General features: G+C 40.8%; 1 protein-coding gene across 1 annotated transcript in view; it reads right to left on the bottom strand.

The window, feature by feature from the left end:
• Positions 1-73: 73 nt before the first annotated feature.
• RFTN1 (raftlin, lipid raft linker 1) overlaps positions 74-27652 on the bottom strand; it is a 96977-nt gene continuing 69398 nt past the window's right edge. The window contains exons 6-10 of the mRNA XM_039548519.1: positions 26956-27159; positions 18465-18580; positions 7763-7866; positions 6300-6381; positions 74-2487 (exon numbers count right to left, since the gene is read on the bottom strand). Of these exons, the coding sequence (XP_039404453.1) occupies positions 2050-2487; positions 6300-6381; positions 7763-7866; positions 18465-18580; positions 26956-27159 (944 nt within the window). The 3' untranslated portion in view covers positions 74-2049. The remainder of the gene's footprint in view (positions 2488-6299; positions 6382-7762; positions 7867-18464; positions 18581-26955; positions 27160-27652) is intronic.

Raw genomic sequence — 27652 nt, 5'->3', positions numbered from 1 at the left:
CTCATCACCACTTAGAGATCCTGAGTTTGTCCTTTTGGGGACAAATAACTGACAGTTCTGCAAACACCACAAATAAAGAATCTCCTCATGACCTTTATTTCTCTTTAGTTTTGTAAGCAGCTGGGATTCAGTTAAGCAAGGTCAAATTGCAATCCAATAAACGTTTTCTATTAAAAAGTATTTGAAGAGGTCTTTCTACTGCAACACTTTCTACTAGCAAAACGTTCATTAAATATAGTGAATTTTTAAACAAGATGAATACAAAGCTAGTCCTTGAGATAGAAACCATCAGTAAAAGGATCTTATGCTAATAAAATCTGCAAACAGGAACTTAAAACTGTACAAAGCACAGACCTTGTATTTAAGTAGAACAACTGCAGCAACCTATTTTTGAGGCTATTGGAACGCCAGTGTGATCTCAAAATACCAAATGAAACAACTGAAAAATAGCATCAGAAATTGAAGTTATTTACAGTCCTGTGGTTAAACCACTGAATTCAAAATAAAAAACTCCTTAATCAATGACAAAATTACCACTCTGCTTTGTGTGTGTGAAATCAAATGGTTTAAACTTGAGTGCCTTTGTCCCAATTAAATGAATATTTAAGTGATGTCATTTTTCCCTTCTCTGCAATGTTCTGCCAACTGAGTAATTTTTAGGCATGAAAGATGCTTTTGAACCACTCTAGGTGCACATCTGGTACAGAACATAGTCCTTTGTACAGCATTTTGATTTGAAGACTAAGGAAAATTATCAAGCACAAATCAGTCAAGGAAAAAACAGCAAATCACTTACAGAGCTCTTGCTTCAAAACAAGAAAATCAGGGGGATTTACAATATATTTCTCACCTTTTTACCAGATTACTCAACCACTTCTAAATAAGAATGAAGGTGGTTAAGAAGAGAGAAACCACTCCTTCCTACATTTGTAAAAACTGAAGAACTTGGAGAACATTGGCACAGAAACTATATTACATGTACATTCACTTGTAAATATTTTTATGTAGCTTCAAACAGGAAAATGTTGGTAATTTTACAGAATCCTGTTAGGTATCAGTCCCAGAATACGGTTACTTGTATGAAAAAAAATGGTCTGTTATGGTATTTTCATTTTGGATGGTCCTTTAGTGACATTTGTTGGCCACTGACCCCTGTGTACAATTTCAGTTCTTTACCACAAGGTATTTCATAACAGTGAGGAAGTGGTGCAAAACCACCTGGAAAAGGTCAGGAGGTAACATCTAATTCCAATTTTTGTGAGGATAACCACTGATAGAAGTACTTTTTACCTGCTTTTTTGTTTCCTGGTTTTCTGTCTTCTGAAGCCCCCACAGCTACTGATGAACTGCTGATTGGCAAAGACCAAATAGGAAATTGCATTTTGTATTGGAATCATCTGCTTCACAAATTCACCATGGGGTTTGTTTACCCACTGTGCCTGAAACAGGTACATGATCTGCTTATTGCTTACAGATCTGTAAGGGTTAATAAAATTCAGAAGAGAGTATCATCAGTGAGTATGCTCCTGGAGAAAGATATGGATAACAGCCATCTTACCTAAGCTTTCCAGTTTCAACCTCTTTAAGTCCAAATATCATTTTTATGACACTACAAGCCTAGTGACAAAATAACATCTGACCACAATAACTTCTCCAGGAAAGCTACGTGGACAAGAAAGTACTACACAGTAAAATCTGACTGAACTGAACACTTGCCCTGACCCAGGCTCAAAGCTGGCCTGCTAAGGTTGGTCATGGAAAAAAGTATAATTTCTGTCCTTCCCTACTTTTTAATTTAAAGTGTAGCTCTAGGAGAGCATTTCCCACTACGTACAGAGAAAGGAATTTTGCAGTTTCTGTGGGTTGAAAAGTCTGGGCCCTGTAGGTACTAAAAACATTAAGATACCAGAGTGCTAAGGAGCAAAGTAAGTCAAAGAAATGCGAAAGAAATGCTGAGTTGAGCAATGGAGTTAGCAGTGGGGATTATCAAAATCTGTTCTTCTGTCTTGGCAAAGTATCAGCCACTCACAGGGTTCCTGCAAAGAGCTCTCATTCACAGGAGCAGTCCATGTCCAGCCCTGCCCCGTCGCAGCCGCTGCCGCCGTCCAGCCCTGGTGCACAGCCCCCGCCCTCTGTGGCCTCACCCGCGGGGCAGCCGGGCACGCTCTGGCTGAGGCAGGCCTGCCCAGCATTGTCACCAGTGTCACAGCTGGCAGGACACGTCTCTGCTGACGCCCCGTCATGGTGGGGACCTCTGTCGTTGGTCCCGGCTACCTCATCTCCCAAGTCTATGACATCATCCAGCTGCTGTTCTGGATCCGGCTTGGCTGCTCTTGAGATTTGTGCTTCTAGGTTTCTCGTGTTCTCTGTGACTTCAAATTCCTGCTTCTCCCCTGCCCTTTGCTTCTCCCTAGTACTTAATTTAGCCTTTGTGGAATTCTTCATTTTTCTGTTGTGCATGTCTTCTTTGGAGAACCTCCAGTGAAACTACAAAGAAGGGATCCAAATGTTAAAGACCATTAGAGGCAATCTCACATGGACATTTACTTTCCTGAGTAGAAATGTTTTGATTATTTAGTTTTAATTCAAAGACTAAAGGGTTTGACCAGAAAGACCCAAGATTAAAAGAAGTTGCCTGACCAAATCAGACGGCCTAAGATGATTTCTGCTCACCCAGGATCTCTCTGTTACACAGAGGAAGGAGAGCCCGATGCTTTCTGCTTCTGCTTTTGCGTGTGCCTGGTGGGCTCCTCTCTACACCGTGTGGAAAGGGAGGGTGTGCAAAGCTGCACAAGTGCAGACAGAGGAAGCAATCCTGTGGCGTTATTCCAGTGTTTTTCACCAGGTTAACAGCAGAACTAACACCACACCCACGACCATACCCAAACAGTAGAATATTCTGAACCATCTGTATGAATGCTTTTTTGATGAGAAAGCATGAGGCTGCTTCTTGCAGCACTGCCACAGGACTTGCCACAGCCACCATTTCAGAACTGTTTTAACTAGTACTAAAAAACGAAAAGGGAACTAGCAGTACCTTGAAATAATAACTTGACAGGTATAATGTATATAAAGGCTGGCAAATATGCCACTATTATATCCACTTCATTTGTCAGAAAATAAATCAACCTTCCCAAAGAAAGCCAGACCACAGAGCCATAGAATCATAGAATGGTTTGGACTGGAAGGATCTTCAAGGTCATCTAGTTCCAACCACTCTGCCATGGGCAGGGACTCCTCCTAGAAGACCAGGTTGCTCCAAGCTCCATCCAACCTGGACTTCAACACTGCTGGGGGTGGGGGGGGCACCCACAGCTTTTCTGGGCAACCTGTGCCAGTGTCTCACCACCCTCCCAGTACAGAATTTCTTCCCACCATCTAATCTAAATCTGCCCTCTTTCAATGTGCAGCCATTACCCCTTGTCCTATCACTACACTTCCTGGCAAAGAGTCCCTTTCTAACTTCCCTGTAGGCCCCCTTCAGATACTGCAACACTGCTGTGAGATCTCCGTGCAACCTTCTCTTCTCCAGGCTGAACAGCCCCAACTTTCTCAGCCTGTCTTCATAGGAGGTGCTCCAGTCCCCTTACCAACTTCGAGGCCTCTTCTGGACTTGCTCCATGGTTCCAAGCCACTGCTAAGCCATCCTACACAAGTTTGCTACGTACCTCTAAATGTGCACAACCATTTTTTCAGCAGTGTCAGTTGCTGATGGAAGCCCAGGAATGGGTTAGGAGGCAATGTCTGGATGGCATAAATAATCTCATCATGACATTCAGCACACCCAGCTATGTTCCAAAAAGCCATTATCTCCAGTGAAACTGGCTCTGTGCTGAAGTTGGCCAAAAGGTCTTGTATTCATAAATTTTTGATCTAGCTATTTATTCCTTAATCAAAAAGCCATTCAAAACTTACTGGCAGATTACAAAGCTGGAACAATGTTCTTTCCTCCTGGTAGCCAGAACTTAATGTAAAAGAAGAAGGGGAAAGAAAAAAAGAAACTGGCTTTCACAAAACTTCTTGGTTTTACTTAGAAGAAGTTATCTTTCACTTCAATAGAACTGCAATTTAGAGAAAGAGGAACGATAACATCTCAGTTCTAGAGCTCAGCTGTTTAAAATTCAGACACCTGAGTTTTTTTCCTCTTTGATTTGCGGAAGTGCTGGGCACCCACTACTTCACTTAACTCAAAGCTCTCTTTGGCAGAAGGTATGATCAGGGCCCTAAATGTGATAAAGATCCAACTCTGTAGGAGGCTCTGTGTGTGTGTGTGTACTCAGTAAGGTACTTACACTGTATTTCACAAAAATGCATTTCAATGCATGAAATAAGCATCAGTTTTGTATAAAGTGAATGAACACAATTACCTCATCCCTGACTGAATATTGCACTAACAGGAGTACTTCTCACTGAAGAGAGAAGTTGTACCACTCCTTGCATATTTCCTTTTCTGTTCCTCTGACTACCTTGAACAGCAGTTCATTGATGTGCAAAGACAGGTTGGAACATTTTCCAACAATGCAATATCCTTTTAATTTTATCATCCTATTTCCCTCCTCTGAGGGTTATCTATAAACATTTTAGACATGCCACAGCTTAAGTTAAAAAAAAACCCTGAGAGCCTGTGATGTTGTATGTGCAGAATATTCAGCAACTTTTAATCACATGGTTGGGTTGGCATCTTTGATGTGACACAACAACCACTTATGGACGCTGAACCAGTCTTACATCTCTTTACAGAGCTATAATCAAGGTATGTCACCCTTCCTTGATCTCTGTTATGAAAATGTGCTGCAGTGATTCTTGCCCTCAAATATGCCTGTATATTTAACACTGCCAACAAGTAAGTCCTTTGTTTTGTCAACCAGACATTGTTAAATAAGTTTTTATTGCCTGGAATGAAAAAAACTTAAACAAAGTTTTAAGTCATCTGGTTGGTATGTATGTGTTATTATAATAAAAGAAATCAGCATCATACTGGTTTCTCTGTCTGAAGATGAACAACCACATATGGGTTCCCATCCCTTCCACTAAAACCACACACAGTAGTAGGAAAAGAATGACCAAATACAGGCACTCTTAACACTCATCCCAAAATCCCCTTAATCACCTGAAAACAAAGAGAAAAACCAAGGAAGATGGGCTTTGTAACAAGTTCACACAATATTCTGGGCTCCTGTTTTGCTAATGAGAGAGGGTAAATCCTAAATCAGTTGCACTCCCAGCAGTTCTCTCCTACTTCAGTCAGTTCAAACACTCTCCTGCTCTGCACTGTATCAAAAAGACAACTTTCACAGAACCAGGCTCCAAAACAGTGAGGGCTTCATAGATGAAAACTATCTGCAATTATCTGAACTGCTGGGTAAAATGCTCCTGTTGCTCAGGTCTGCTCAGCATTTCTGATCTCCTACTGCAGCTCAGCTCCGCATGGCCTGAAGCGCCCACTCCTGCAGGGGACCTCGGGCTGGCAGCACTCACCAAAGCCCACAGAGCCAGAACAAAAGCGAGGCTGCATTAGTCAGCAACTCATCATCACGTGGTTTCAGAGATCTTTTCCGTACTTCACCTGGCTTTCCTGATCCCTTGCATACTGAAAGGAGAAGGCAGATTTGACTATTGTAGGAAGATCATCTCACTTTCTCAATTCCAGTCCTTGCATTTCTCTCTCCAGCTGTATGGCATGACAGGTTTGGGCAAGGGTTCCCACAGCTAGGTGGTTAAAAAGGGAAATGGGAATACATACATACATCCACATCCATGCATCACTAGCTGTCAGCTATGTCCTTGGACAATTTAGCTGGATTCTAGAGGCTTTTTTTGGTTAAATTGCAGCAGAATTCATTAATATTCACACAATAGAAACACCAGCCAAGATCAGGCCTACATTGTGCCAGGTTCTACCAAAACAGAGAGAGAGAGCAAGAGCGAGAGAGAGAACGAGAGAACAATTTAAACAGAAAAGACAGTAAATGGGTGAGAGAAAATAGTGTTGGTTCCACCTTGCAGGCACTGAACATGGACAGAGAATTTTAGGTCTAAATGCAGGTTTATGGCTGGTTTACATGAAGAAAAATCTACATCTCTTCTGCTGCTGTGAGTTCAAAAGAGAATGAAATCTAGGAGCATTGACATCATTTGAGCATTTTTTGTCTCTTTCATTTCCATAGTTCCATTCCTTGTGTCTCACTACTGTATCACAGAAACATTGAATAGGCCATTTTACTTCTAAGGGAAATCAATTTCAATATAAAAATACCACCAGCAAAACCCAAACAAACCAGAAGCTCAAGGTTATTTACCTTAGATTCTTTCTTCTTTGCTTTCTGGGGCAAAGAAGGTCTCTGAAGAAATACAATTTGCTTTGTAGATAAATTCCCCTCCCTGAAAAGAAACAAATGCACACTCCTGAGAATGAATTAAATTCACATCCAGCAGCATTCAAAGCGAAAATCCATCTCAGTCATTTGTTTCTGCAGGTCAAACAAGAAAAAAATGAAGAATGATCCTCACATTGCCTGTCCCTGGTATCTCTGAGCAGCCTGGTATTTTGGGGGGCAGGGAGAGGGGAATGTTCAGACTGATAGAGCCTGTCAGCCTGTGACACAGTTTTGCTGATTGTTTTAGCATTAGTGTGTAAACACAGAATAAATTGTTTGGAAAAAAAAGGAAGAAACCCAGGAGTCCCAGTGTGTGTGTGTCCCAGCAACACTGGAGTGTTCCTTCCCTCCTTCCCTCCCTCCTGGGGCACTGATCCAGAACGGGGCTGGGTGCTCCCTACAGGTCTGCAGCATGGCAGGAGGAAGAACCACCAGGTGGGTGCCCTTCTGCACTGACCTCTGTTACTCGAGGTATCAGTGGGGTACAGAAAGCTGGAAGAGAAAGAAAATCATATATATATCTTCAGGAGTCAGGAATTACAAATCGTAGCTGTGATCTTCTATTCATTCTTATATTTAAACATTTATGTGAAACTTAAATACAGTTTTTCCCTCAACACAGATGGCCTTTTACTTTTTAGGTTTTTATGTAGGAGTAGTCTTCATCCAAATCTCATAAAGAGCTGGGCATATTTTTACTCATTTTAAGATTAAAAATCATGACTGACTATACTGGTGTGTGTATATATATTTATATAAAAATATATCCCTGAAGAGTGAAAATTCAGAAAGCACCATCTTTCATGATTAACAAGTGGGATGATTGTTTTTCACCAGTTATGAAGATAATTTTTAAGTGATTTGCACTTATATTTAAAACCTCAGAATATTAGTAATAGCAAAGTAGACCACAGAATTATTATATCTGCACACAAGGCTACTAGAGCAGTGACACACTCATCTCACACGGGTCTGCTCAGCTGGACTGTATCAGCAGCATTAGACAGACATCTATTAAGAATAAAATGACTCTTCTTCAGTTGGAGAACATCTCACTCCAAACATTATCACACATTTTGTCTTTGCTCTAAAGGACGTTACTGGAAGATCCAGAGCAGGAATTTTACAATCATGGAGTTTAGAGAGAGGCAGAAACAACACCCAGAAAATTCATGCAGAAACCACAGTGCCACCTTGCAGTCTTTCTGCCCACGAGACATGTGCTTCCTGCCACATGTGGCTTGTGATGCTCGGAAAGCCCCGAGAACAGCTGCAGCAGGCTTTGCAAGGAAATCCACACTGACTGCACAGGGAATTGCTTGTGCAGACTGTGGTGCTTGTACAGCAACTTCCCCGGCCAAAAGGCAGCACCCACCCCTCCCTACCTGTTTGTCTTCACAATGGGAGTAGGAAGCACGCACGTCAGCTGCCAGCCGTACATGGCAAGGGAGTTCAGCAGCGGAACGTAATCTGTCTGCACTTCAACTCCCTGGGGAAGGAAAAGCAACAGTTGGCATCATCACTTGGAGCGCGACATTCAGCTTGACACCAAAAAAACCCCAAGAAAAAATACATGTGTGGGTTTTCTCGGAGGGAGACAGAGTTTTTGCACTGAAGTGGGTCATGTTTTACGTTCAGCTAGGCAGGAAGGAAAACATTCAAAAACATGAGACAAATGACTGACTGCCCATACATCCCAAACTGTTAAAGGAGTTTGTTCAAAATGGTAAACATCTGTGATCTTGTTTTTACACTGCCTGACTCATCCATCTAGCTTTAGATGATTACAGATCTGAACAGGATAAATTCATTGTATGTTATCAATTATCTCCTCCCTAGAAAAATGATGTTCAAGTAGTTAAAAAATGACAGCATCGCTTTGCTTGGATTCTGCACTTGTCTAGGCTTCAGCAAATCCTGAATATCTGCACTGAAATCAGTCATGTTGCTCTACCATGATGGATCAAAAGGAAAATAGCCAACAACAGCAACAAAAAATGTAAGTACAAGTCTGTTCCTTTTATCGCCCACAAATACACGTTGCTGCCTTCTTATTTTGAATCAGGAAATCTGTGGGCGAGACGAAAAGCTTTGCCTTTCAGTGCAGGAGTCTGGCTCCTGCTGCACATGAACCCAGCAGAGCCTTGCTCATTCTCTTTCAACTAAAAGGCAGACCCTGCAATCCACACAGAAAGAAACACTGGTGGTTTCAACAAAGATTATTCCAGTGAGGTGTCTAATTGCCAAGGCTGCCAGTAATTTAACGAATAGATGCTAGAGCATATTTACTAGTTTTTAATTTTAATAAACACAAAGCAGACAAATGGTAACTACTAGTCTCTTCAAATATAACTAAATTTGACTGGAATAATAATTACATTTGCCAAAAAGCTCAGGCACTCACAGCGGTTTCACGTGCACGTAAGGAGTTTTAACTGCCAATTCGCAACACTGGGGAAGGCACAATAGGTCTGCAGCTCCAAAAAATCCATTTATTCCACAGTAATGAAATAGTCATTTGATCAGAACTAATCCAAATCCTGCTGTAGTTATTTCAAGGTACTTTAGTGAATTTCAATCTCAGCTGTTCCTTTCTTCTAACAAATGTAATTTAGGTCACTTGTATCTTTATAACTGAATGGCTGCCTGACTATACCTATTAAAAACCCGATCATGACTACAAGTGCAAATAGCTGAAGAAGCCGTATCAGTCCTGCTTAAAAGGAGAAGGTTTAAAATCTCTACCCCAGAAAGTGCCTGCAAGAGAACACTACTAATGTACTTCTGCACAGAGGCTTGTGGGGGCTTAGAGAGGCAGTGCTACTTTACAACATCACCCTGTACAAACTGGAATTTTTAACTCTGGGAAAGAGACGCCCTGCAAGAAGGGGGCAATACCATGTGGCCCTTAACTCACGTCCTCTGGAGCAATCAGGACTCACCCTGCAGCTGTGATCATGGTAGATTCAGAGTCTCCTTTGATTCCCATTTCCCTCTGGAAGATGGATATTTGAGCACTCTTTCCAGTTTTTAAAATAGTGTCCAAGAGTAATAAAAAAATTATTACATATCTAGATGCCTTTCAGATCTGATGTCTCAAGAAGACATATTAATAACACGGTGAGATTTATGAGATTGGTCAACAATGGCTTCAAAAAATGAAGACGAAAATATGCAACATGATGATTAAGAATAAGGTCAGAGCATCCATCATCACAAGCTCTTCATGAGGTGCCACATAAAAGGACCTGTCTAAAGCATTTCCTCCATTAAACAGTGTTTGCAGAGGAAAAACCAAAAGGAGCTCACTCATTTAGAGGGTGGAAGCAGATCAGGAAAGACTGGCACAGCAGACCTTGTTTGTGCCCCAAGGAACATCTTGTGTTGTAAGAGGATTTCTATTTTGAATTCATTGCCTAAGGTGGGTGATTAGCAGGCAGAACCTTCTTCTTGCATCAGGATGTGCAACAAATGTCAGAAATCAGAGGGAGATTACAGCAATGAGGAAGGACATCAATACCACGCAGAGCTCATTTGGCTGCTGCGGAAGCCAAATTGTTTCAGGGACAAGCCATCACTCCTGCCACAGCCCCCTGTCCCTGCAGGCTCTGAGCAGCGAGACAGGGCTGGCTTTGGACCTGTCTGACTTGTCAGGATTAAGCATCATCTGCAGCAGATGATGGTGTATTTCACAACCCAGTGGTGCAGAAAGGAAACAAGCAGGTAAGTACAGTAGAAAGGGTAAAGTTATCAGAAAATAAATTTAAGTCAATTAGGCCTAAAGAAATGTTTTTTTTTTAAATCTGGCAGTGTAAAAAAAAATCAAAAACAACCAACCTATTGAAAGAGTTCTATACAGTTGTTACCAAAAGGTAACCTCTTATTTTTCCCATGTGCTGGTACCCAACAGCCCAGTGTGCCTGTTGGGCTGTCTGGAGGCAGGAATTGTGTACAGGATGCAGAGGTGTACCCTCCTCTGAGCTCCTCATGCCCTTTAACAAGCTCTCTCCAACTCCACGGCGCTTCGCTGGAGTCAGACACTGCACCTCATCTCCAGGCCCTTGGGGAATAGACTACTCCCAGTAATTGGCTGAGTTTGAAGATGACAGACAGAGAAAGGAGTCACTCCAGAATAAACAGGTGTAATCCACATGGGCTTCAAACTCCTGACTTGCAAATACAGATAATTGAAGCTTTTTTTAAGACCACAAGAAATTACTTCTCCCTCCCCCTCCTGAATCATTGGTTGTAATTCTATCCCACGACTGGAATTTGTGTGCCAGCAGGAGTCACAGTTATACAGACCATTAATTGGTGTCATATTAAATGCTTTCTAAAGCAGAAATGCTTCTAAACAAACAATACACTGGGGGACGGGTGCAGAGGAAAAGAGTCATCTTGTATTCATTTTATATTTAATACAGTAATTATTTTATCTACTATTATTAGAGACAATAGAAATAAGATTTCAAACACACTGTTCCATCAGATGAAAGTGCAATGTTCTTTCTAACTAGCAAATACTGGATTTGAACACCAGCAAAAGTAGAAAAAAATGTGCAAGAGCTCTCCTGAAAAAGAAGTGTTCAAACAATGCGTCTCAAACTGGGAGACATTTCATTCACTGAAAGGGTGGAAAATTTTAATTAACTTGCTTCCCACTCTCCTGTGGATGATAAGTAATCTCTGATCACACCTTGAGTGTCAAGAAGCCAGAGCATATTGAGCTAGGATTTTCCCTTGACTTGCACCACATGAAAAGAATTCTTTTTATTTGTAGTTGTATTGTTTGTTTTCATCATTTTTTCCTTTCACAGTTGCATCTGCTCATTAGGAGAAAAAAAAAAATAAGATTAAAAAAATGATAAGAATAATATCTAGGGCAAGCCACACAAACAACTGCATTAACAATTTTTCTTTTCTTTTTCCCCCCTACTGTGGTGATTTTAACCACAGCAAGATAATACACAAGACAACTATTAAGCTCTTGTAAGACAGAAGTTCTTCAGAAATCAGTCTTTCCTGGGCTAAGTGAATGTGATTTAGTTACAAGGCAGCTATGGATTGTCACTATTTAATATTTTTTTCCAACCTGGATTAAAGAGTGGTAGATTGAAAATCCCATTAAATAAATCTTAATAAAACCTTTATCAGTAAATCCTAACAGACTGCATACCAAAATCTACTGACAGATGGCAAAGAGGATGGGAAGTAAAAAAACAAGTTGCTTTGAAAACCTACTGTTTGTTGCAGAAAATGGGCACTGCTTTCAAACCCAGCTCCTAACAAAAAATAGAGGGGAGAGCCCATGAGGGAGGCAACATGCACCCCCAGCCAAGGCTGGCTACCAGTCCTCACTGGTTTTTTGGCCAAAGCCAAAGCTTTTCTGTCCCAGGGAACTGAAGGGAGGAAGTGAAAGTGGCAAAGGCAGGACTTGCACCTTAGTGGAAAAGAAAGAAAATAAAATGACAGAAATTGAATATCTGGACTGTGCCAGAATGACCCAGTAAAAGCATCCTGCAAACATTTTATGTTTGCAGTAACACAGCTGACAGGGGGACTAAATTCAAGCTCTAAATTCGTGAATTATTTGCCTTTTTCCTTTTCAGACTTCTTCCAAGAGGTAATTTCTGCTGACAGTGTAACAGTATTGAATCATTAAAAACATTTATTGGAAGCAAAAAAGAAATTTCACAAATGCTTCAGCAATAAAAAAAGTTGGACTTTGTTCCTCTATTATTGAGCTGCTCCTAAATTTCCATGTGTAACACACCACAGCACCTTGCTGGCAGACACTTGCTACACATCCATTAGCTGTGGAGCAGAGGGCAGTGGGATGGCTCCTGCATCCTTGGAAACATCAGTGGCTTTGGGAAGCAGGTGGGTCACTGACCAACAAAGAGTACCTGCCAAATGGGGACCTTAGTGGAAAGGTAATAGAAAAAAGAGTAATAAATCCGCAGGCAGGCTTTTCCATCAATATTCTGGGCATATGTAACTTAGAGTTATTTACTATTATTAATATGTATGTCAATTCCTGCAATGTGAAATATTTTTGAGAATACAGTAAGACTGTAACACTGTAAGAGGCAGCATCTTGCTTAAAACAGTGTTTCTGCAATTCAGATGTATCCAGCCACAATTTCAGTACACACAGGCTGCTGAGTAGCATTCACAGCTGGCTCCGCATCTAGGGTAAAATTAGAAGAAAAACAACAACCAAAAACCCTTCTGTGCCCACAAAGACTGCTTCCCTCAGTGACTTCTGTGGATGCAAATCCTATTTTTTAGCATGTATGTAAATGAACAGAAAGATCAGAGTGCTCCTGATACTGCCTGCACCTGTAACAAGAAGTACATTTGCACAGCAACACAATTCTGCCTTTACAGAAGCACAAGGTCGGCAGCAAAAGCTGGAAAAGGTGAATATGTCAACACAGAGGGTTTTCCACAAAGGACACTTGGAAACATTCAAAGAAATGTTGAACTCACCACTGCACAGACAATGTACACATGATGGGACAACTCCACTTAACTGTCCATGAAACACAAGAAATAAATGTGATCTAGCAATCCATCAGTACAGTTTCTTAAATAACTCTGGCATTTTTACTTTTACAATTCCTGCAACAGTTAAGGTGTACCTTAAGGTGAGCATTGATTTTCCTGTTTGTCCATCAATTCTTTGGGGGAAAAAAACACCAATACAAAAAATCACTTCCTGAGAACTTACATACCCCAGTGTGCCCTACACACGCAGCTTAATCATCCCCAGGCAGCTTCCCCAGCACAATTCCCTTTGGTTATAATTTATTCCCAAACAACATGTGGCTTCTACCAGAAGGCTTTGTGCACCACTCCCTAGTTATGCAAGTAATAATCTTTTTCCATGCAAGCAGCGCAGCTGAAGCCCAGACCCCTCCACTGCCCCTGGCTCGTGCTGCAGGAAGGAGAGCGCTGCACTGCCCCTCGCCCACAGGCGGGCTCTGCGTGCAGCCTGTGGGGTCCCAGCACCCACTCCCATGCCCCTCAACATCCTCACACAGATGCACTACCCAGGGCACTACTGTCTGGCTGCAGTCACCTGCTGGGCAAAAGAAACCTGTGCCCTGCGTGGTTTTATAAGAAGTATGAAAGAGGACTGAAACACTTTTTCCCAGCTTGTTCTTAAGTGGGAAGTTCAGATCTGGGAGGTTCACTTTTCCCTGAAATGTTTTATGAGTGAGCAGAGAACTAATTCTTAGAAAACTGTGACAGCTAGGAAAGCTATTTTTAATCCGTAATGTGCTTTTGAGTCTGTTTACTTCAAGTGCCCTTTACTCACATTGAAGAAGCATTCACCTTGTTAGACATTCAATACCACCACAGCCACAAGAAATTATCAAAGACGTTCCTAGTTCATATTGCTAGGTTTTGTTATTACATTAATCATCAAAAACCAATGAAAGAATACTCTGTGGATTTTAATAGATTTTAAACCTATGTCTACTGAGTTCAGCAAATATATATGTATATATGCTGCTTTCATATCTTACATAAAGGAATGAAACAAGAATTATAAAAATCTTTGGGAGGTAACAGGCTCCTGAAGGTTTTTGTTCAGCTCTTCTTAAAAAGCAACAAGCATTCAGCAACAGACATTGCTGAAATATTATGCCCAGGCAGCATATCTGTCCTTTGGGTGGTAAAGAGGGTCACACACATGACTCCTCTGGGCTTTTCATGCCCATCACCATCAGCTTCTTGGCTGACCTGGTCATGCCTTTCTCCCGTGGCTGGAGACAGCAGAACATGGCTTAACTGACCTAAATCAGATTTACAGACAAATCAAATCCTCATTTCCAGAGAATTTGTTTCAAGGCTTACATTAAGGCAACTTGCAACCTAGGCTCAGCAGAGATAAATTTTTAAATCTTTTGGTATGTCGCACTTTAAAAAGGTTTACCATGTCTACGGTGGAGACTGACCCCATTCAAGTCTGCCAGGGAAATGGCAACACCACAATGTATCTGAGATTTTAATTCATGTCAGTACAGCGAAGGTATGGTATAGCAGCAAATACAAAGTGATGAATCAGCAGCTCAAGACTTTCAATGAGAAAATCTGTGTAAATTAAGGACAATATTTTCAAAATGAACACAGCTTCAGAGGCAGAACAATGCCGCAATCCTAAATGAATGTTATAGCACTCAATTTTAAGGACAGTATTAGCTATTTTGTCTTGGGTAATGGGGAAGGGAAGGTGACAGATTTAGTTAGGGAGAGGGAAATCATGCAGGCTCTGATTAGTCAGAACTGTCTACCCACATTTGCCTACACAAGCAGAATTAAAACCATCAAACAAGTTTTAGGGCTAGATCTCAGAGACTGCAGTGGAAATAATATGTCCTGACATTTTTAGAGTTAAAGTGATAAGGATGAGTGCAGTATTTTGTCATAACAAGTCCTGTGGTCATTTGTAGAGGATACCACAGCTCTACTTTGAGAAGAAAGAGTTAAATTACTCAGAGCTATTACATCCTGTCTGCTGCTTGGCGGGACCACATACTGTGACAGCTGCGAGCTTTACATCCTCTACAAACTGACATTTTACACACATACTGAGTGCATCACACTGTTCAGCTTGTTTTCTCTATTAGCCTTAGCAATTAAAAAGGCAGCACTTTCCCTGCTAAGAGGTATGCCAACCTCTCTCTTTTGTGTTTATAGTTAAACAGCAACCCTTTACCTTTTCATTTAGAAAGGCTTTCTTTCTAAAGGGCATCGATACATGCTACATGTCTTCCCTTTCTAAAAAAGCTTTCCTTTGTTGTGACTGGGATTCTTTTGTTTGTTTCTTCTTCTTCTTAATTAGGATACAGCACAATAATTTACATTCAGTTCAGACCACATCTGAACAACTCCAAAGCTCATCCAAATAACCAAATTGAAAATAAGGATCCGTTATATACATTTATGTCACTCTGCCCATCCAGGCTTCTTCCACTTCCTTGGTACAAATGAAAATAACAAATAGAAAATATTAATGTAGATCAGAGCTGAATGTACACCAAAAAAACCCCAATCTTCTACATAATGAGTCATTCCACTGCTCCCTAACTATCTCTGTAACAATTATACTTTGTAACACTCGTAACAGAAAGAAAGCCTTTACTGGCTCTTGGACATCTTCTGTCACTACTGAACTCTGTCTTCTTCCCCATTTTACAGTCCCCTCCCCTGCCACTGCATTATTCCACGTTGATGGTAAATAAAGGTGAATTCCAACAGGGCTTAACACTCGGTCTTCTGGGTACAACACAGTGCACAGTGCCTATGAATCCCCCAGCTTCCAGTCCTTTCACTGATTCCACGGCTTTAAGCACCTACACCTATTAGGTCTCAGAAAGCCTGAGGCATGATATATCCGGGCAGTTATTTGAATTGCAGGAGGAGAAAATCAAGGTGGCCAGCTCTGCTCTTTCTCTATATGGGCAAGACCTTTGTAAGACTTCCCCAATGCCTCAACATTCTTCCTTCAGGAGGTTTTTTATTCCCCATATTCTTCCACTTTCAGCTTGGTGGGGAACATTTTCATAGTGTCCTCAGAACAGCCACACTTGATCTCAAAAGAGCAAAACTGCCAGGGAACACCCAGCATCCAAATTTTTCATTACAGCAGAGAATAATCTGATCACACTGACAAGCTGTGTATATGCTACCAGTCAGTTTCTGAAATTGCACATCCCAAATCTTATGTCTGGAACAGGAGATTCTCTGCATTAGCTCTCACAGACATGGTGTGTAGCTGTACAGCATCTCCTGACACACCAGATGGCATCGGGAGGTTCATTCCTTAGTCTGTTGACCAGCTGTGTTCTCCAGTATGGAATTGCTAGAATTGAAAGCAAATGATACTCCACCTACAAGGCCTCTAACACTTCAAAAAAGGGCTCTGCTAGAAAATACTCTTCTACTCTGTCCTGGTGTTTTGGTCAGCAATCTTCCAACACAGGATCCCCACTATCCTTCTCATGTAGCCTGACAGAAACTGTCCTGTGTCCACACAGATTATGCCTAACTTTGTTATGATATCCTACTGAGATGGAGAACCTTGGATTGGTTGTCTGAGAGCCAAACCAGCTCTGCCCAAGAATCCATTTATAACTCAGAAAGCTGTCTCCAACATGGCTGTAAGTGATGGTTAAGGAAAAGCAATATATATTAGGTCAAGCATGCAGGATACCTGCCTCAAATATTTTGCATGTCTGGTTTAGTTTCTACTGAAAGAAATCCAGTTTGTGCACTGTGGGACCATTCTGTGAGGTGAAGTGAGGCATATTAAGGGCAGATCAGTGGGTTCACTTCAGAAAGGCACTCATCTGAATTAAAATGCTTGTATGAACACAAGATCCTCTAAACTTCTGGAACCAACAACCTTGTCCAGAAAGGAGTTCCACAGATCTGCTGCATAAATAATTACCTGAAGTATCTTCTTTTTGTTTGCTTTGCACCTGGCCCTGACTAGTGCCATTTGGCACTTAGTTCTTATACTGGAAGAGACGGCAAACAATCCCTATTTACCTCTTTCCTATGATTTAGGAGCTCTGTACCTATTCCATTCCCTGCAACTCTTCTCCAGGCTGAAAGGATACATCATTTAAAGTCTTCCTTTTACGGAAGCTGTCTGTATTACTGAGCATGCCCACTGCTCTTCTCTGAACAATTACTGTGCTAACACAGCCTTCTGAAATAAGGTGCTGTGAAACACAGCTTACACAGTAGTATGCAGTATATATACTTGCTGTTTCTCCCTCTATTCATTTCCTAACAGTTTTAAACATATGGTTAACATTAATGCTTCTTAACGTTTGCCTTCTTGATCAGCCCTGACCTAATACACTCATGAAACCATCTGTCATTATTCCAAAACCTTGTTCCTGAGGGGCAACACCACAACTTGACCCTAAAAATGAACAACAATTTACAGTCAAGTCTGTCATAACTGGAATAACATTTAATGCAATAAAGGAATCATTTTTCAGACACACATCAGCAACAAGAAAAGCTGCTATTAATGCACTAAAGTGTTCTGCAAGTTGTTTGTAGCCATTACTATTTGGCCATTTCTTGCTGCACTACAAAATCATCATCTAATAACAAAACTCTTAATCCTAGTCTCCTGGAATTTTACACACTTACTCTAGCATCTGTCCCATTTTCCCTTAATCTGTTCTTCTGGCATGTGTGTGCCAAAAGGAGGGACTATCTGTCTAAGGATTTTACACCCTTTACTATACATTCCAAGTGAAATGATCAGGTATTGCCTTTGTAGATACACAACACCTATTTCTAGCAGACATCAGATAGAACAAAAAAAAACCTTCTAAGAGTTATGCAACTTATTCTTTTTCCTCCATGTTCTTTTTGCTTCAAGTCACAAAGAATTTAGGCCCAGCTATTCAAATACACGGGTATTGTGTGTATCAAATTTGCTGTGGAAGATCGGTCTGCAGTGCCTCACAAATTGATTCATAACTATTTAATCAATTTATGATCTGTCCTAAGCAGTGCTTCTACTGATCTGCGTGGGCACCTGGATCTGCAGAAGGCCAAGTTGTGACACATTTGGTTTGTTTATGGGGGCCTATCCAGAATATGCAGTTCTTTCAGCATATGAAGGAGGTCAGACAGAGCCAAGGCAGCTCTCTGTGCCTTCCTGCTGCAGCTCAGCCTGCCGACCTAAAGGGCTGCCTTCTTTAGAACTGCGATGCCACAGTGACTTGTGTGATCATGTTGCCCTGACAACCAATGGAGATCCTCTCTGCAGTTAATCTAGCAGACATCTGTAATTTTGAGACAGACAGCCCTGAGTTTCATTGCTCACTGTCACTCACATTTCCTACCTCCCAAAAAAAGCATGAGGTTTATCAAGATCAGAAGTACGTCGTAAAAACCCAGAGTGTGGTGAACTGGCATTACTGTAAACGTCGCATCCCTTTACCTCAACTGCCTGTCTGGTACTGTTGGAGCACAGATCAGTATGTGAGAGTCTTGGAGTGTTTTGATTTACAAAAAAAAGTCAAAGAAGAAAGACTATACACATACCTTCAAGACAGTCCACTGCTCTACCACAATTGCATCATAGCCCTGCGTGGTTTTACTGTCTTCCACAGCAACATCTTCAAAGAGAAATACTCCATCCATTGTCCCATGTAAAGAATCTGTGAAAACACAGGGCTGTCTGTAAGCTTTATAGAAGGCACTCCATGTGTAGTGAGGCATCTGAATTTATTAATAACACATTATTCCAAGGATGTTACTAAAAAGTTCATAGACATTCTCTAACAGTCCAGCTCTATTAAATGAATGAGACTTGTATCTCTAGCAGTTCTTAAAAGCAATACTACTCTCTAATAGCAAAACTTTGCTGTCCAAGTCCCTTTGCCATCAGAAACCACAGCTCTCCCATTCTGAGCAGGCAAAAGTAATTCAGTCCTCAGTTCGGCAGTACCACTCACCTATCTGAAGCTATAAACATACTAAAGACCATGTATTATGTCAATATGTTATTTTCAAGGGGTTTTGAAGGTATACTGATTTATTTTTATGGTATTTATGATACTGATACTTGTGACTATATCCATTCATTCACATCAGTCAGAACCCTGCATATGGATCAGCCACTGCAGCCACAGTGATCTACACGGACTAAGGCTGATCTGGCATATCTGAACAGTGTGAAAGAAAAGATATGTTCATAACTATTTAATCAATTTATGAAGGCATTTTGACCATCTGGTTTAGTGCCTCTCTGTTCTCATTTGCATTCCCAACACGTTCAGCCTTTTTTCAGACAACACATACTCTTAAAGTTACTTGAGCAGCACTTTCTCCTTTAACTCAGCCACACACTCAATAACCAGAAATCACTCCAGAACTTAAGTTTTGTCAGCTGCATGACAGAATAGAATCGGAATAACTGAAAAAAAAAAAAAAGAAAAAAGACTTATCTTTCTTTGTTAAAATAAGCTGATTGTTGGAACAATAGAATTATGTTTAGGAAAACTGTAAATAAGCAGGACTGTGCTCTTTACAAGCAGAGAAAACTCTTCTCACATTGTCAAAAGGAGTCTTTTTCAGCCCTTCTAATATGAACAATATATTTATTCTGTATGACTGATTATAAAGACCTTGCTTATCCCCTCCCCAAATGTTGTATTTTGCATGATAGCTTCCTTACATTTCTAGCAACACTATATTCCTTGAACTGGTATGATACATGTTTTTGAAATGCAGTCACACATGCCAAACTGACAGATTCTTGAATTGACAGGGGAGTCTTCTGGATAAGCCTACTTAGGTCCTTCATCAGGGTCATCCTGCTTTCCTGGTGGATGTTACGAGGTCAAGAAATGCCAGCAGGAAGGAATCGCTGCCTCCAAGGGAAAACATATATCAAACTCAGAAACAATTTTCACAAAGGAGGCAGTGAAGAGGATTAAGAGGCTTTTTACCTCTTGCAGACACAAGCTCAGTCAACATCTCCCAATGTCATTATATGATCTAAATTCAATTTATTATCTGGAAATAAAGAATTTGTTGCAGGCAATGCCCACAACAGACCAGACTCTGACATTTGGAGGCTTATGTTTACACACACATACACACACACTGCAGCTAGACTGTTGCTGCAGGTGTCAGTGCACAACCCCTCTGTTTCCATTTGCACAGTCCCTCTTTTGCTGCTGTTGCAGTCCAGTCATTAAGTTGCAAGTGAGAAGATGCAAGTACTTGTCTCTAAACTAACACAGGTTTTTTTCTGTTCACTTGTGTGAAGGAAAGAAGTGGTAAACCACTTACTAGGGATTGTTCTTGAGATTCTGTTGGGAGACTGAAAGAACAAGAAGATGACTCTGTCTACTTTCACACTGTTTCCACAGGCAGGTTTCCTGCAACTCTATTTAAAATAAAGAGAGACGAAGACTCCTCACCACTACAGCAAGCCAGGATTACACATTGCTCCAAGGTGGATGAGCTGGACTACAAAGCAGTAACTCCTGTCATCCAGACAGATTTCTCATCCAAGTGAGAAGAACAGACATTTTTGTTGCGAAATAACAGGCCAGATCACTAAGTAGCTGGGTTACAGGTTTGAAAACACAGGGAGAGAAAGCTTGTCACATTCCAAAGGGTACAAGATTTAATTACTGGATTTCATTCAAAAACAGCACTTTGTTAGACCTTACACTACAAAGGGGGAACCAGCTCAACTTCTGTAAAATATCACATTCCAACACCCAAACCCATATCCAAATCTATTTCAGGATGCCTAATGTACAAATACCCCTTTAATTTTCCAAAGGAGGGATGACAGGACAGCACCTAAGACTGAAAGCAGATCCCTACTAGACACAGACATCCAGATCTCACCAGAGCAGCTTTATACAGCACCAGTGCACTGCTCCTGTATTGTGAATTCCCTTAATGAAATTCAGTGTCACACCGTTGGCACAACTGCAGCTTGAGCTCTCCCCCCGCCCCGTGTTTGCCAGCTAATTAATAAGCAATCAAAACACAATCAGCAGGCGTGTGTTTACACTCACGCGTAAATCATCCTTTATGTTTCATTCTGCTGCACATTCCACTCATGCAATTCACAGCTTCCACATATGTGAATATGATGGCACATATGCAATGTTTTAGAAACCAATAGCTACAGGCAGCAGAAACTTCACTTGGCAGTGCTGAGTTTATGGTTGGACTCATGATCCTAAAGGTCTTTTCCAACCTAAATGATTCTAAGACTTTGCTTCCTTGTTGGATATACAATGATTACTATTGAAGGCTACCTCTATCAATCATACAATCCATTGATTTTTTAATGGGTTTTTTTGCTAGGAAAGAAACACAGGGAAAATGAGAAAACTGAAGGGGAAAATGGAGAGAGAAAGGCAGCTGCAAATGTAAAGAACGGTGTCTGTTCAACAGAGTGATGCTGGTGAAAAACTCTACAGAAACTGGCTGATGACAGTCACTGAGATTTCCCTCTCAACCAGAAGCGACCTCCTCTCTACCTGTCATGCCACAGTGCTTTAAGCATTCATGCCATGAATGCAGACCTGCCAATTCTCACATCTCACACCTTGCCCACACATTTTACTTTTTACAGGTCATGTACTACTCTTCCAGAGAAAAAGGGGAGGCACAGGAAAGAATAATTGGATCATTACTTCCTCTGCATGTGAAGCATTTGGGATGCTGAGAATAATGGGGGAGAGGAGAAAGCCGCAGAAAGAAAGCTTGCAGGGTCGTGTTTTGAAGAAAAGGCACACACAACCCATGCTATGCTCTCAGGATCAGCAGGAATTTCAGGTAAACTCTTACACAGAGGTGTGGAAGGGCAAGGAGATCGACAGATGCACTGAGTCTATCTGCAGTACCTTTACCACACAGGGGCTCTACATCTAAGAGCAACTTAAGTCAACAGCCACATGTTCTAGAGCTGGCCCACTAGGTGAGATGCACATGATCTAACAGTTTCATGGAATCATAGAATAATTCAGCTGGATGGGAACCTCAGGAGGTCTCCAGTCCAACCACCTGCTCAAAGCAGTTTCAATACAACTGCAGACCAGACTGCTTGTGGCTTTATCTAGTTGCATCTTCAAAATCTCCAAGAACGAATACAGCACAACTTCCTAGGCAGCCTCTTCCAGAGAGTGACTGTTTTCATGATGAGAACATGCTTTTTTATATCCAAAGAGGACCTCTCTTATTTCAATGCATGTATATTTTTTCCAATCCTCCTATCACACACCACAATCAAGGGCCTGGATCCACCTTTTTTATAGTCTTCTCATAGGCACTGTTAGGTCCCCCAATGCTGTCCTTTCTCCAGGCTGAACTAACTCCCTCAAGTGCTGGTTCATCTTCAGCTTGCTGCCTAGTAACATTGCCCTGGATCTTTCAACAGAGGTGCTACCCAGCCAGGCTGTCCCCACCCTGGATTACTGAAAAGGCCTCTCCCTTCCCAGAGGCAGGACATTCGTCCTCATGGAATTTCAAACAGCTCCTGCTGGCATGTCTTCCAGCCTGCCCAGGTTCCTCTGGACAGCAGCCCAGTTCTGAGGCACATCAGCTCAGTCTCCTGAGTATGGGGTCATCCACAAACTGGACAAAAGCAAGCCTCATTGCCTCCTGTGCATCACTGACAAAATTGTTAAACACAACAGGCCTCAGGATAGATCTCTGTGGTACTCCACTTGTTACTCCAGGTAAAGTGCGACCTGTTAACCACGACCCTCTGAGTCTAGCCATGTAACCAGACTTTTACCCATCTAGGCTGCGTGGTCCTAGCTTGGATACAAAAATATTGTGGGAGCTACTGTTGAACTCCCCTGATGAATTTACCCAAAATGACACCTACTGCTTTCTCTTCACACACAAATCATCATTTTATCACAGAGGATAATCAGTTTCAAGTATGCTTTACTCTTGTTAAACCTATGCTAGATGTCCCCAATCACTGTCCTCTCCTTTGTGCGTCCGGACATGTGTTCCAAGAGGACCTACCCAGTGATCCAGCCAGAAATGAAGTGAGGCAGACCACTTCGTGGGTCCCTGGTTTGTCCTTAAGGCTGTTTTTTCAAAGATGGGTGCAACCTTTGCCTGTGTCTGTGAAGACTAAGGCAAAGGAAGCACCAAGTACCTCAGTCTTATCTAGGTGTATCTAATCTCTTTGTATATCCTGACATTGGATGAGGTGGATCATAACACAAATCCTACTGACTGTATCGGTCCAGGCCTAGATTTCCATTGATTATATTGGCACTTTGGGGTGACAACTCATACACAGATTCCTGCAGAGCAGATTTTACAGATACATTTATTCAGCTGGATGTCACTTAACCTGTCTATAAATATCAGTCATCTAAAGCTTTAGATGGTGAGTTGGTCTTTCCAGTTTTCACTGTTTCTCATGTAAAGTATTTCCTGATTCTCAGGCAGTTGTATTCTCTCTTGGTAATCTCTTGTTTAACAAGATTCAGCTCATGGAACATAGCCTAAGTTTAAAAGTTCCTTAGAAATTCCAAACATTCATCCATTTGCAATAGGGCAGTAAGAAATGCCAATAAAACAAAACATTTTGACTTTGCTGTTTGTAGTATCATTTCCTAATCTCTACTCTTGAACTTCACTTTCTTAAAGAAAAGGCTCCAAAAGTAGAGGTTACAACCAATGTCCTTCCTCTGAAAATGTTCCATTACCACTGCATCTTTTATTAAGGTATCCTACTGTGCAGAAAAAGCCATTTTCACTGGGTTGTATAAATATTTGATGTAGCTCAATTGACAAAAACCTATTTTGATGTTCTTGCTTCTGATCTACAGGAGGTATATGGGAAAAGATTACTTACTTTACCATGACAGCTGTCTTAGCAGGCAACAATTTTCCCCTTGTTGTCTTTGAACTACAATTTCTCCTTATCTAGAAAAACTAACCTTTAGGCTGCTGTTGCTCTCAATGAAGAAAAACTAGCTCTCTATGGCTTTATACGGCACGTAACCTGAATGTCTGCCTTTGCTATGTATTTGCATTCCTCCCCCCTTCTGAATCTTTTCACCTTCAGTACACACAGAGAAAATAATTCCATATGAATGGTAGAAATCCCAGTACTTCAGTGGCTAAGGTGACAATAATCGGTCAAAGGCATCGCCGGCTCATCTCTGTCGGAGGCAGATGACAGAGACAATCAATCAGATTCTCTTAAAAAACCTGACTACTTTCTTCTTCCAAGCAGCCCACATTTTGTTTCATTTGCTTTGTGTTTAAGTACTGTCAATGTTTTCTGGCTGGTTGGCTGGCTTTTTCTACGTTTGAAAGGCAGAAAATTCACAGACAGAATGGTAGAACAAATACAAAAATGCCAGGCACTTAAAGGGCTGCAGTTCAGAACAACTGAAGATGAACAGGCTTGTGGTTACTCTGTTAAGGCATCAAAATATAACCTTGAAGAGGTTTGACTCTTCTGCCTTCTCACACTGCTGATTGGAGACTTGCTGTTACAGGAAAGAAGGAGACCCCACCTGTTACTTCCTTTCCATTTGGTATTAATCTGCAGCTTGCTGCTATAGTCCCCATTCTCACTAGAAGGGGGCAAGGGTGAATTCCTATGGTCACTTTAGATCACTAGGCAGGATCAGTTTACACCTGGGACTACAGGCAAAATTATCAATTACATGAGCTGGATGAAAAACACCAACAAATAATTTAAGTGCAAATTTAAATAAATAACTCTTACCTGCCAACATGAGAACATTCAAGGACCAAGCAGACTGCAAAATCTGAATAATTTAATATATGGTGTAACTCTGCACGGTTTACATATTGTGATCTGCAATTGTGTTATATTTCTGTTTATAATTATCTGGTACAATAACCAAAAAGAAACAATTGTTACCAGTGAACTTTAAAACTCCTTTAAAGACTAATTATTAAACTGTTAGCAGAAGGAAGAAACAGATTTATGACTACTGACAATCTGGAAATCTTCACTTCATTGGGTATTCCAAGGACAAGGGGGAAAAGAAGAAGATAATAACCCTGTTTTTAAGTCTAATAAGCAAAATAATGAATTCATACTTTAAGCCAGAAAGAAAACCAGCCCTCAGAACAAAGAAATGTGATATAGTCAATTAAAGAAAGTATGCTGATACTACCTTATTTTGGAAGAGGATTAATCAGTGAATAAGACCAGCTATGAAGAGCTGGATAGGCTGCCATAGAAGTCTAGGAAAAAGTAATGAGCTGAGAAGCCCCCAGACTCCTAATTCTTCTCTTGTCCCTACCCTGTGTTGTTTGATGCTAACTGGCATGTCAGTGAAAAAGCCGTTCCATTTCTCTGCAGCATAGCAAAAATTTAGCATTTAAATGATAAAACATTTAACTGCAATTGATAGCAACTTACAGATATTATTAGTAAACATTCTTCTCATAGCATAATACACTTTTAGAAACCTTGTTTCAGCTTTTTGATTTCAAAACCTGTTCTTCCTGTAACCATAAAATGATAATAAAAATGTTTATTAATCATTCATCTTCAATCACTAATCTAACTTAATCCTGAATCTGTCCACTTTTACACAATTTGTAGTCCTGTTTGTGTTGAAACTTTATTGCCATCATTCAAGCCTACTTTATGTCCACAGACAGTTATCCAGCACTCCTCCCTCTGGTATCCAAGTACATGAACCTCCCACAGGGCTCTGTTGTGTAAATGAACTCTAAAAGTTTAAATAACGGAAAAATGTTGTGTTTAAAACATTTTAGAGTGAACTGACAAGCAGATTTTATTTTTAAAAAACCCACTGAGTCTGATAACTGAGCCTGATAGAGCCAATTAGGTTTGCCTCTGTGCAATTTATATACATAAAGTAAATGACCATTTGTTTTTAAGCAAGTTAACTAGCAATTACAAGGCCTTCCAGGAAGCTGTGTGAAAGCATTCCACCAGCTGAACTTTAGACCTTCCTTTTTTTTGCTACTTGTTTGTAAAATAAGAAATTAGGATTGCCTGTTAATTTCCTGATTGACTTTTACCAGAACTGAGTCATATTCCTGTGTTTTATCCTGGGTTCTGGAATTCAGAACAATAGTAAGAAGATGCTCTGGAAGCAGCTCCCCTATAATTTTGAGGCGTAAACCACCTAATCTTAGTAGCAATGTGCAATCTCTGGGTTACCACATTCCTTTTGAAAAATGCAAACCAAACCAAAATTAGGTGAAAGATTCAGCCATAAGCACTTTAACCACGAAGTATACCAGTCACCTAATTTTCCAGTAAAATTAATCCAGCTGCAACTTCAACATTTTTATTCCCTTCAATTGTTCTCCTGGCTCCTTGGTTACGTCTCTTGGATCTATGCACCAAAGTCCTTCTCTGTACAGCAGGCTTGCCCTCAAAGCCATGGTGGCCACGAGTGTAGTACAGACTGGCTACAGTACTAAGCTGGACCCAGTGCCACTCTTCCACAGCATGCAAAAATCTAGGACTTCTAATCTTCTTGAATTAAGACCAAAATTTATCCATCACTCTAGCTAAGATGAAACAAAAATAGAAGACAATTTTGTAAAACAGTGTGCCATCCAGGTGGAAAGGGTCTCTGCAAGAACTGGAAGTAACTGATGTCTTGTGGGCCAGGTAACACTCGAGTCCTTGCACTGACCTGCAATCAGAGCCAGATGCAGTGTGTAGCTGGACAGCTAAGTCACCCTTCTATTTATGTCATCTGCTTTGCAGTCTTATTAGTTTAATTCACTTGACTTCATACTGCTTATTAACTCTGTATATTTCTGCAATTACAAAATCATCTCTAGTATGTTTATAAAATACAATACATGATTTGTTTTCCTTATTCAAATGCCAAAATATTTTCTGTACGTTCATTCCATTTCACTGAAAGAGGCTGATCTAATACAAATCTGCCCCAAGCCTACATTAAAACACCTCCCAAATGTCTTCTCTTCAAAGATAATGACCTCTATTAGAGGAGAAAGGAAAATAATCACAGCATAATGCTTTCTGTAATTTCCATACCATTTACCATTCCAAGGCTGAAGATGGCGTTTACCAATGAGCCTCCTTTCCTGAAGTGATCTGTCATGTGCTCCAGCCAATTTGCTTCTAAGCTGTTGACAGTCTGCCCATTCCTGGAGATCCTCATAGGGATAGTCACTGTATAATACTGGCTGCATTTTTGTGGGGTTTTGGGCTTGTTGAAGAGAACGAAGATCTCTGCTTCTACCAAAGAGTAAAAAATGGAATAATGCAACAACCATATCAATAAAATTTCACCTAAAACAATGTATAACCCACTGTTTGTCCTTGCCTAATTACACTGTGCAACTGCAAAAAATTGTTTGGGATGTGTTTATCCCCTTAATGCATTTCTACAGCATCCAACACAGCAGGACTCTCTCAAGACCCAATACAGTATTTTGTTTGCTGTTAAAATATTTCTCACTCAGAATGGATTCACTGTTGATAATGAAACATTTAAAGACAGTAATACATGAGTACTAATGCAACATTCCCCTATGGGAATCATCTGTTCAAATATGAAATCTTACTGCAAATTTAGAAGGAATTGCATTCTGTAGATCATGGCCATTAAAGTATTAAATAACTTGGTTTTGATAACACAAAAGCATGGAACAAGCCAATAGCAGTCTCATCTCAAGAAAATGCAATGAATCATTCATATAGAGACTATGGGAGCTTTGTTGATTTACTC

This window comes from Corvus cornix, chromosome 2 (genome assembly GCF_000738735.6).
Source record: "Corvus cornix cornix isolate S_Up_H32 chromosome 2, ASM73873v5, whole genome shotgun sequence".
Taxonomy (NCBI): Eukaryota; Metazoa; Chordata; class Aves; order Passeriformes; family Corvidae; genus Corvus; species Corvus cornix.
This window is presented reverse-complemented; position numbering and strand designations above follow the sequence as displayed.